Here is a 12,022-nt window from a genome sequence, read left to right as displayed (position 1 = left end):
CTAACATTCTACATGTGGATACAGAATCTAAAACACGTCACCACTGTCCACAAACAGCCTTTCTCTCTCCTTAAATCTAAACTGTCTCAAAATACAGTACTCTGAAATGCTCTAGAAATTCCAGCGTGAAGTTAAAATCCACAGCCTCTTTTATGTTATTGTTTAAAGATAATTTTTCTCCCTTACTCAAAGCACGTACTTCCCCACAAATTATAGTAACATATAAAATGTATAGTCTTTAACCTACTGGGATTTGCAATTCCTTCTGGCTACCTCTGATGATTTTTTTTTTTCCCCTAAAAGGCTAATTTACTTCATGGTTATCATGAGGGCTGATCCAAAGAGTAGTGTAATTGGTCCTGCAGTGGTACAACAATGCAAAGTGCATTTCAAGTCCATGACCCTGTGACTTACCATGTAATTTGGATATAAATGCAGATCAAAACCTGCTCCGAGAGCAGCAATCCACTGAAAGACTTATCTTAAAGAATTAATCTGAAGAAAGTGTCTCTTTTCCACAAAATCAATGTTACTCTCATTTTAAACTAAGCTCAAGGTTTGAACACAAATGTACACATTTGGGATTTCCTTCTACCCCTATTGTCCTGTCACCGTGGATGTAGCTTTACTTTGTAACCACATTTAATGCCAAAGACAGACACAAAGGACAACAGGTTATTCGGGACACTAAAAGTAACATAAATATTAAACAATGATAAGAGGTCACATCAAATCAACACCCAAACAGAACACAAACTCTAGGAAACAAGACTTTGTTTCAATTTTCCCCCAGGAACTGGAGATCGCTTCATTTTCTGCTGGAATAAAAACTGGATTCAAGGAAGTTAGAGCAGGTATCAATTGCTGTTAAATATTCTAATAACATCTGATTAATATTTGGTAATATTTGTTGTAGACACTTCCATGTATAAAACAGCCAACTGAGTTAAATAAAAATCACCACGAGTAGCTCTTGAATGGTTACTAATTTCAAGAATGATATTAAATAATAAACTATGATTTTAAAATGGTACCATCGATTAAAGTTCCCAGTGTAAATATCTGTTTGGCTAAGGGGCACTTTCAAAAAACATATTCATTCCAATGTTCTTTTACCAACTGGGATTTACTGGAAGTTTGAAGAAGCAGCTCTTTCAGCTTGTCCGCCAGGCCACACAATGCAGCCACGGCAAGCAGTTGTAAGGAGGGGACGTGTGCCCCGGAGTGGCTTACTGCTCAATCAATAATCCAGACAGAACAGATGGGGGAAAAAATTAAACATCCAAACAAACTGTCTGCACACCTATGTTGTGAAAGTAAACTGCGAACTTGGATGAACCAATTTACCACTAATTCAAAAAGGAATTTTTTTTTCTGGTAACCTTGTATTTCAGGTAACGGATATGTGTGTGTTCTGTATCAACACGCGTTTATATACTTTACGATTTATGGAAATCCTTCGCATATTCTTAACATCAGAGGAATTTGCCTTTAAAAAAAAAGACCTGTTCAGTCTTCCAATCCAGACTCTAAAATGTATTGCAGCCTTAGGAGAAGTGTATGTTTCAGGAGACTTATGAATTCCATGGTTATACCCAGTTCTCAACTGCTCCGTTAATTCATAAGAGGCTGAAACTGTAAACACCATTTGCTCAGAATTAGAAGGCTGTAGGTTTTAGGGCTATTTCCTGGCATGTATACGTAAGTCCTTGCATACAGCTAACGGTGTCCTCTCAAAAGCAATCTCTGGATAGAGCAGGCGACATTCTTGAACCAGAGAAAAGTGAAATGGATACAATACTGGTGGCTGAATCATACTTAAACACACATCTTCCCAGAGAGTTCTACCCTGCCCCTTTATCCCGGAGCAAGAGTCATAACGGGATCCCAAGAAATTGGGTCTTTGTCACCAAAGTCAATACAGCCACTGTAAAATATACAGGCCATCACTAGCGGCACCCAGGGAGGGTGAGTTTTGTGTACGTCCTCATGCGTCAGAGAATTTAAAATTAAACTTTGTGCTTAACCTAGAATCATTCCAAAAGCAAATATTCTTACTGTTAAAGTCAAAAGACCATACACCATTGCGAAGAACGTTAGGTGACAGGTAGCTGCCACAAAAGTGACAGACCCCTGGGAAGTAGAAGCCTCAACTTAACACATACTGAGACATTAAATGTTGAACTAAAAATACTACTTTAGCTCATATGTAAGTAACATCCAACCTGGGGGTGGGGAGGAATGGGATGATTTTTAATATTACCCAGAAACAGTACAAGTAGTAAGCCAGCTCAGGACAGTTAGAAGTCCTTAAATACGCTTCTACATAAGCAGACAGCTTCTATCTGAACTAATATCTCTGTCACTTACTTTTCCCCTGAGTATGGATGGATCCTTTTCAGAAACATTCAGGAGGATAAGGGTTTTTCAAAAATACCTTAAGAGGAGGAGTGCAACATGAATTATTAACAAATAAAATATTAGGGATGTACACGGTTTTAGAAAGGCTACTAAAACTTTGTATTTCTACAAAATGCTCAGCCATTTTAAGACTTGGTTTCACAATCTGTTTGAAACAGTAGAATTTTGTCCAAGGGCTAAGCAAAATGTAACTGTGCTACTGTTTTTACCTACAGATTAAATGTGCAAACATATGTAGCCCTGGGCTCATTCATTTTTCTCAAGATCTGAAGACACTATTGACAGAGCCCATGAAATGACATCTTTTACATCTATTCTTTGTTGTATTTAAAATAAAGAAATAAAATTCCACGTAATGCATTTAAATCCAGTTAGGTTCTAACCGCCCCCCACTACCCATATACCACTTCAAGCCAGCAACATCCTTTATCCTTAATTTATATAATGCTCTTAGCTCATGCTGAAGAAGCAAATGTATTTCTCTGGCTTTAAATTTATATAAAATTTAACTTCCATTTGTGCTATTACCTCTATGGCATCACAATAACTTCAAGCAAATCTTTCTTTATCCAAATAGCAAAATATTCTTGTCTATTTCAAATTATACATTATATAAAAGATAGTAAAGACAGCAGGCTTCAAAATAAAAGCAAATAAAATGACAGCAAGTGGATGTTTTCGAAAACATGAGGTTCTGAAAACTAAGAAAACATCAAACAATGCATCTTTAGCCACTGGAAAAAATATTTTACATTCACATGAAATAAAATTATATATGTATTTTTTTCTGAATAGCAACCACAACTAGATACTAGATACTAGATATTTTCCACCAGCCAAGTCATTTTTTTGCAATCTTTTTGTTAGTTCTAACTTGATTATCAAATAATTTTTATTTTTACACTATTACAGAAGTGCATTTCTCTAGGTTTCCAAAACCACCTTATTCAACCTTCCCCATCTGTCACCATCTGCTTCTTTTTAGCATGTACTTTTTGTGTGATCACATAAGCATGTGAAAAATAACTAACATTCAGATGATTATCTGCTGGTACATTTGAGGACTGGGCATAATAAAAGTGAACTGCCAAAACGTACTTAACACTTTTAATTTTGTTGGGTCTTGCATGTAAGCTACATTTGATTTTCAAACTGTTTTACAGTTGGAAAGTTGATCAGGTACTGCTAACTCAAGAGCAAAGCTGAGACTAAATAATTAGCACTGCATAAAGTGGCTTGGATTCAATGAGAGCCAAATCAAATAATAACATTTAACAGTAAGGTCTTATATGTGATTTCCAATTTCTTTTATAATTTCTAGATTGAAAATGCAGTTGGATTACAAAAACAAAATCCCCCCAAAATATCTTCTTGTCCATAACGTATGGCAGATAAATTTTCTTTCTTCTAATATAAGAAAGAGCAAACATTCATTTAAAACCAATACATACTAGTGCATTTTTAAAGATGTAGGACACTAAATGCATATGTTATATCCTGCTAGGACTGTATTTCTCCAGCCTCTTTAAAAAAAAAGAAAAAACCACATGATTTTATTCTTTATCAATAAATATCTCTAATTCTTCACCAAAAGAGGTAAGACAATGGTTGTAAATATTCTCTTTTTTAAAAAAGGGCATTTTTTATACCGTAAGAGTCCTCTTTTGTGGGGTTTTTTAAGAAGAAACTTAAGTTTAGTTAAAATTTAAGTTTATTTTTAAAATCAGCTAGGAGCCTGATTTATCCGACAGGAAACAATAGGGTTTTGACCTGATCTCTAAGTCTTTTTTGAAGTATCTTTTGATAGCCTTCATGTATCTTTAAGTAGCAAAGCACTTCTGCCCAATTGAGACAATTAACTGGCAGAGGGTGACCACTGCTCGCTGACACACAGATTGTGCAGAGATCTCTCCATAACGTGGAAGCAAGTCTTGTGGAGGAAGAGACAGTGCTGACACTGAGCCATTCACAAGAGAAGCAGGAAATCAGGAATGTATTCCAGGTCTGATCACTCACATACTATGAAGAAAAGTCCAGCACTGACGATGGAATGTGCCAGAAATGTCAAGGTTCAAGAAAAGTGAGGGACACCATCCAAAGTAAAGGGGAGAAGCTAGTGTCGCTCTTGCCCACTAACTCTGACCACGTGTATCTGATCACGTTATTGCCTTGCTCTCAATTCAGAAGTGACTCTCCAAGAGATCAGACCTAAACTCCTTTGCATTCCAATCCCTGTGTCCGTGCCCAGCCTCCTCTCCCGTCTCCCACTGACCGCCCCCGGACCCTCCCAGCAGGCTTACGCACCCTGCCTTCTTCCACCACGCCAGGCAGATCCCCAGTAAAGTAATTATTTTCTTGCACAGTCAGGATTGTTTTCCGTCTCTTATCACCCCGGTAAATAGCAAGCTACTTGAGGACAAAAACCATTTCTTACTCTCTTTCTATTCCCAGTCCCCAACATAATGCGTGACACCTAATAAATACTCAGTAAGTACCTCTTTAACGAACGAGAGAATTCTACAGTGAAATGGTCCATATCGGAGAGAAGAAATAAGGACTTCAATTCTTGTTCTTAAAAGTAAAACACATTCAAAGTTACCCCTATTTAACAAAAATGTAATGATTGACAGAAATACTTAAAAAATGTAAGAATTTAAATTGCATGAGAAGTTAGAACTGTCATCCCCAAATGGCAACTACCATGATCAAAAATCAGGGGCTGAGACTGTAATTAGAAATCAGCCATGGGGACGACTGGGTGGCTCAGTCGGTTAAGCATCCAACTTCAGCTCAGGTCATGATCTCACAGTTCCTGAGTGTGAGCCCCACATAGGAGCTTGGAGCCTGCTTCAGATTCTGTGTCTCCCTCTCTCCCTGCCCCTCCCCCACTCACGCTCTGTCTCTGTTTCTCATTAAACAAAAAGATAGGAATCAGCCACGGGTATAGAAATTGCTGTTAAAGACCAGGCTTCTGTAATATCCCCCCCCCCCCCCCCCCCCCCAAAAAAAACAAAAATAGGTACACAGAAATGTTTTCTTACTTTTTTTTTTTTTTTTTAAAGAAATGGATAATTTCTTGGGTATTGTAAAGTTGCTATTTAGAAACAACTGGATCCTTCTTGCATGAAACCCTTGGTTTTGTTCTTCAGTTGATGATATAAGCATGTAAAACAGTATCTTTGTTTCTTGACAGATCATCTGCTTCTGAATGAAATGAGATGTGTTTATCTTCTTCAGAAATAATTTCCCTTAACTGTGACACAACTAATTTTGTTATTCTAAATACAGGACAGTACTATCCATGGTGCATAGAGAACAGGGGTAATTGAACTCCAGAGAAACAAAGAATTTGTTTTTCATGATATTCACAAAAACAACTCTCTTCTAGAAAATACGATCTTGTATTTGAATCAATAAGGAACAGTGTTCCTAAAATTTTACCTAATTCACCACAATAAGTGGGAGAATCTTAAACTCTAGATTTTATGACAGAGAAAAATAATATTTTTGGCAGCTCTTGAGAAAATAATATTTGGAAATGTACTGCATTTCAAATTATTAGCACTTATTTATAATTATGCAATAATCTTGAAATGTAAATTTACTCTCTAATTAAAAAAACTATTATAATAACAAACTGGCATGAGTTATACATGTATAGGAAATGCAATGTATTCCTACTGCCTAATTTCTCTTAATTACCTTTTCCTGTTGAGCATTTATAAAGCATTCATTTTAAAACTGACAATTATTCACATCTATAAGTGGCCTTGAAAGTGTGACTTTTGGGGGCCATAACACCTGTCATTAGAAAAGCAAAAGTGGCCTTTCCCAGATGGACCTAGTTACAATCCTGTTCCTCTTGCCACCACCTCCCTGCTGTGTACAGATTCCATTGAAAAAGAGTTCTGATCCTCAGTCCCCTCACCTTTAAAAAAACATCAAGGATGCTATCACAAAAAGGTCATTCCAAACACGCAACGCACCTATACAGCAGGTGTTCAATCAACTGTAACCTTCACCCATCAGAGATCAGATGCCTGCCTCGGTCTTTGGCTCCAGCCACACTAACCTTATTGGAGTTTGAGGGAAGAACTGGGCTTGTTCCTGCCTCAGGTTCCATGCTCATTGCTCCCTGTGTCTGGAGAGCTCGTCCCCTCCACCCTGCAGAGCCACCTCCTCAGCATTCAGGTCTCTGGCCAAGCCTCACCTCCCCCAACGTCCTATCTGCAGAAGACCGTATCTTCCAAAGACAGCTGCAACACTATCTCCCATCTCACACGCTCTTCTACGAAGGGGAGGTGGGCGTCGGGGTCACCACCCCTTCAATCTGTGTGGTCTCAGACTGCTTCGCCAGTAAGCATAGGTGCAGTTTCTGAAACCAGGCCACTAAAGGGGACGCACGCACAAATGTCTGCCAGCAGCATTACAGCCCCACGCTGGAAGCAAACCAAATGTCCACAGACTGCTGAGTGGATAAACCAAATGTGGCATATCCATACGATGGAATATTATTTGGCCACAAAAAGGAATGAAGTACCAATAAAATGGTAAAAACATGGACACACCTTGAAAACATACTATGTGAAAGAAGCCACACAACCAGCCTCATATTGTAGGATTCCACTGGTGGAAGTATCCGGAACAGGCACATCTATACAGACAGAAAGTGGGTTGTAGCTGCCAGCGGGGAGGGGGAACTATGGGTATGGGTTTTGTTGTTACAGTGATGAAAATACTCTGGAATTCAACGTTGGTGACAGTCGTATAATTTTGTGAACATAGTAAAAACCACTGCTGTATTTTATGGTATGTGACCTGTACTTTAATAAAATTATTAAAAACATACTATAAAAAGGAATTTGCAAACAACTAATAAAACATTCTTAATGTTTGCCAGGTGAACAAAAAGAACAAAAACAAAACAAAGAAAAGGGAAACAGCTCATAACTTGTTCCTAAGGACACTCATTTTTTTTTTAAGTTTTTTTTTTTGTTTATTTTGAAAGAGATATAGCGTGCAAGCAGGGAAGGGGCAGAGACAGAGGGAGCCAGAGTTCTGCACTGACAGCGCAGAGCCGGATGCAGGGCTCAGACTCATGAATCGTGAGATCATAACCTGAGCTGAAATTGAGAGTCAGATGCTTAACCGACTGAGCCAGCCAGGCACTCCTAGGACACTCACTTTTAGAGCCCTAAGCCAAAGAAGTCGGACTGCCCTGGAGCCGTCAGGTTATGAGGAAGCCTGGACCACATAGCAACGTGGAGGCTCTACATAAACGCTCCTGTTGATAGTCCTGTTCGGGTACCAGTGGACAGGAACATCGGTCGTCAGACATGTGAGTGAAGATGCTTCCAGATTCCAGCCTCCAGTCACACGTCACCCCATGGCTGCAGCGTCCTTCTGGCTGCGGCCCCACATGCTGTGGAGCAGAGATAAGCCATCCCTGCTGTCCCCTGACTATTCCTGACTCTGAATCCGAGATCACACAGAATGGTTGTTTTTCACAACTAGGATCTGGAGTGGTTTGTTACATGGCGAGAGTAATTTGAACTCTATCTAAAATGGCCACCACACCACACCCTTCCCTTCACCTAGCTTTATTTTCTCCCTGGCACTCACTCATTAGCTGACATTATGTTATTTCCCAATTTTTATTGTTTCATTCTGGACAGCAGTGTCTTTTGTGTCTCGCTCTGTAACCACATCACCCAGAAAAATACCCAATACATAGTAGACACATAATATGTAGTTGTTTAACAAACAAATTAGCAGATTATTGTGGAACCCTCAGCATGGGGAGGTCACTGGTTGGGACTGCTTTGGCATGAATTCCAAAATGTGGCTACTGTCATTTCATTTACTTTTCCTATAGTAATGAAGTATAAAAATTCACAACACTACAAATGTAAATTATCACCGTGTCTTTGTTTTCGAAGGAAGATCCAAGGTAGTTTATAAAACCGCAAGCATTCTTGCTGATGCCATCCAATTACTTGATTTTAATAAATGAATCAAAACGGGCCTAATCAAAAAATAAAATGTACATCGCCAAAAAATAAAAATTGACTTACTCTATGGAAGTTAGTACCTTTGTGCTCATAAAGTTTATAAAATTTACTTTCTACATATTCTTACTCTATCATACCATGTTAAACAAGTGAAAGCAATTCACTTGTTAATTCCTGTTGGTGGAATTTAAGCAACAAAACAAAGGAAAAGAGAGAGAGGCAAACCAAGAAACAGACTCAACTCTAGAGAACAAGTAGGTGGCTGCCAGAGGGGAGGCAGGTGGGGGGATGGGTGAAATAGGTGATGGGGATTGAGGAGTGCACCTGTCCTGCTGAGGGAAGTGTTTAATCACTGTATTGTACACCCGAAACTAATATTACACTGTACATCAATAATACCGGAATTAAAATTATAAGAAAGTAGTAGGCACTGCAATGATTTTTAATGCTAAGCAGTTTACCCTGCAAAACATTATGGCCCTGTTACTCTCCCTACGAATGGAAGCACAGCCTACCTCTGGTGCCAGATATTCTGGTGTTCCACAGAACGTCTTCATGGTGGCCGCATCTGTAATCCCTTCTTTGCAAAGTCCAAAATCTGTAATTTTTATGTGGCCATCTTTATCCAGCATCAGATTCTCCAACTGTGTAGTAAGAAAAATGACATAACGTGTTTCATAGCTTTCAGAAATAGGAAAATACAGTTTTGACAAATGACTGAATGCTGAGTAAGATATTTTGGAAAGAGGACATGGCCGTAGTTAATAGAACTTTCAGAGCTTACAAACCCCACAGCTTCCTAATTTGTGTGAAAAGAAACAGGTTTTATCAAATACTTCATGGTGATAAAATTAGTGATTTTTAAACGAATGGGAGTAAGAGCCATTATTGTGTAATTTCTGAGAATACACACCTAAATAACTTTTCAAAGCAAACATCAGTCCTTAATCCTTTTTGTGTCCTAAATTGTGATCTAAACAATCCCAAAGAGATGAGCACCTTCTTCTAGATATATACAGATGGTTTTCAACAATTTCTCTTGGGAATCTATTGCTATTATAAAATATTCACTTACAGAAATGTTTTTTTGGTGGTTGTTGTAAATCAAACCTAAATCTTATTTTGTAAGGTAAGGCGATATCCTCTTTTGAAGGTCTTTGTAATAAAAAAAAACCAACTCTTTCCAACATAAAAAGAAAAATATCAAAGTCAAACATTCAACAGTTAATGAAAATACATAGCACATACATTTTAAAACTGGAATCTCTTTGAACCCACTAATTCTAAAACACCAAAGAGAATCTCAAAGATTTAACCAAGTACCAAGATCATTTGCCTCAAGTGAAAATTGTCAAATGTAAGGGGAAGGAGTTTGTGCAAAGTCAACGCAATTAAAAGTACCAACCATAACTGATGTTCTTCTCCCGACTTGAGCACAACCTTATGATTGTCATCACACAAAGATACATGTTAGTTCTGAGCTGTGATCCTACAGCCTCACACAGACAAGGATGCGAAGCCCGCTCAGTCGTCTAGACAGAACTTACACACACACACAAGAAACACACACACAAAGAAACGCATGCAGAAACCGTTATCAGCAGCATTAATGACATTGCGCCTATTTCAGTAGCACTCCATCTCCTTCTCCACGTGACAACATGACAGTGCTTACCTCAGCCCTGAAGTCAAGATCAACTTCAAAACAGAACTCCATGTAAGAATATAAACAGGTATCAGTCACATAAAATGTGATACTATACTTTGTCATATTATCCAAAGTCTTATAAGCGAGAAACCCGACACAGTTAAGCAAGTTGTGCTCATGGAAGGAGAGATCCGAACAGACCTCAGTCCTTGGGTAGAGGCCTAGATGCATCCCCAGCTGAACTAAATGCTCAGTACCTGGTTCGTGTATTGTACAGACTGCAGAGAAGGGAGTCTGTCTTTCACTGGTCTACAGAAAGGTGAACAAACACTCAATATGTTGTAGGACTTTTCATCTTTTTTTTCAAGTTTATTCTGAGACAGTATGTGCACATGCACTCAAGAAGGGGAGGGGCAGAGAGAGAGGGAGAGGAAGAGAGAGAATCCCAAGCAGGCTCCATGCCGTCAGCACAGAGGTGAATGCGGGGCTCGATCTCACGAACTATGAGATCAGGACCTGAGCTGAAATCAAGAGTCAGAGACTTAACGGACTGAGCCACCCAAGCGCCCCCCCAAAAAAACCAAATGAAATTCTTAAAATGCTGAAAGGTCTTTTAAAAATATTTAAAAGTCCCTTTTATTAACACATTACATAAAAATTCTTATAAAAACTTCAAATAATACATAATAATATTGAGGAGAATGTGAATGTGCTATCTACTCCATTCCTTCCTGCTCCCCTGTGTTGGGGGTATGTCAATCCTCTTAAAAACATTTTTTTAATGTTTATTTGTTTTTTGAGAGAGAGAGAGAGAGAGAGAGAGAGCGCGAGCGACCGTGAACGGGAAAGGGGCAGAGAGAGAGGGAGACACAGAAAGCAAAGCAGGCTCCAGGCTCCGAGATGTCAGCACAGAGCCCAATGCGGGGCTCGAACCCACGAACCATGAGATCATGACCTGAGCTGAAGTTGGAAGCTTAACTGACTGAGCCACCAGGTGCCCCTCCCTCCATCAATCCTCTTGATACATTTTATGTGCATCAGACAGTATTCATGGAGACATGACACCATGCACTGTGTCTCTACATTTTGACAAGGCTACTTGGAAGCACATGGATACAGAAATAACAAGACATATAAACACTGTTTTTAGTACCAAAAAGGGTACATATTTTTTAAAATCTTGATTTGCACCTAATTCTCTAGCCTCATATCTCAGCTCTAAGATGCCAGGGCTTGAGGGATGGGGAATGGATGGAGATGCAGGACAGGGTTGGAGGAAGGAATAGGCTGAACATGACCAAGTGTCCCAGTCTGCCCAGAACGGAGGGGTTTTCCCGGGATGCAGGACTTAAAAGTTCTGGAACTGGGGAAGTCTGGGGCAAACCAGATAGTTGGTCATCCTACTTATTTTATAAGTCAGCTTCATAAAAAGCCATCACAATACTATAGTAAGAAAAAAGGGATGCCTGTGAGGGATGGGGAGAGGGTCACAGAGACGGGGGAGGTAGTGTAGTGCATGGGAGGCAGCCGAGAGCAAAGGGGGTCAGATAACAGAGTCAAGTCAGAGAACACACATATAAATTCCAAGCTTTGCCCTTACTCACTGTGTGACCTTGGGCTTGCTATTGATTTCTGTGTCCCTCAACCTCATCTATGAACTAGAGAAATAAGGGCAACAGCCAATGCGGTTGCTTTGAGAATTAGAGATATTGAATGTAGAACTTAACACAATGTAAGTATTCAATAAATGTATCAACCATTTATTTATTAAATGTGGAGAGTTTAATGGCTAAATTACAAGTTATCAAAATGGTATGTGTTCTTTGGGATGATGCAGGAAACTACAGGAATGGAACCCAATAAAACACTTCGGTCAGCTGAGCGTCTTCTTAAAAACACTTTCAGTACTCAATAATTTCTTTTGAATAAAACAAAAGATAAA

General features: G+C 39.1%; 1 protein-coding gene across 8 annotated transcripts in view; it reads right to left on the bottom strand.

The window, feature by feature from the left end:
* Nucleotides 1-12,022, bottom strand: part of AKT3 (AKT serine/threonine kinase 3) — a 304,322-nt gene that overhangs the window by 47,988 nt on the left and 244,312 nt on the right. For all 8 annotated transcript variants that reach the window (XM_049633841.1, XM_049633846.1, XM_049633844.1 and 5 more), the window contains one exon: nt 8,948-9,076. In XM_049633841.1, coding sequence (XP_049489798.1) covers nt 8,948-9,076 — 129 coding nt within the window. The remainder of the gene's footprint in view (nt 1-8,947; nt 9,077-12,022) is intronic.

The sequence above is a fragment of the Panthera uncia genome, chromosome F1, assembly GCF_023721935.1.
Source record: "Panthera uncia isolate 11264 chromosome F1, Puncia_PCG_1.0, whole genome shotgun sequence".
NCBI classification, from domain to species: Eukaryota; Metazoa; Chordata; class Mammalia; order Carnivora; family Felidae; genus Panthera; species Panthera uncia.
The sequence above is the reverse complement of the archived record's forward strand: the minus strand, read 5'-3'. Positions and strand labels throughout refer to the sequence as shown.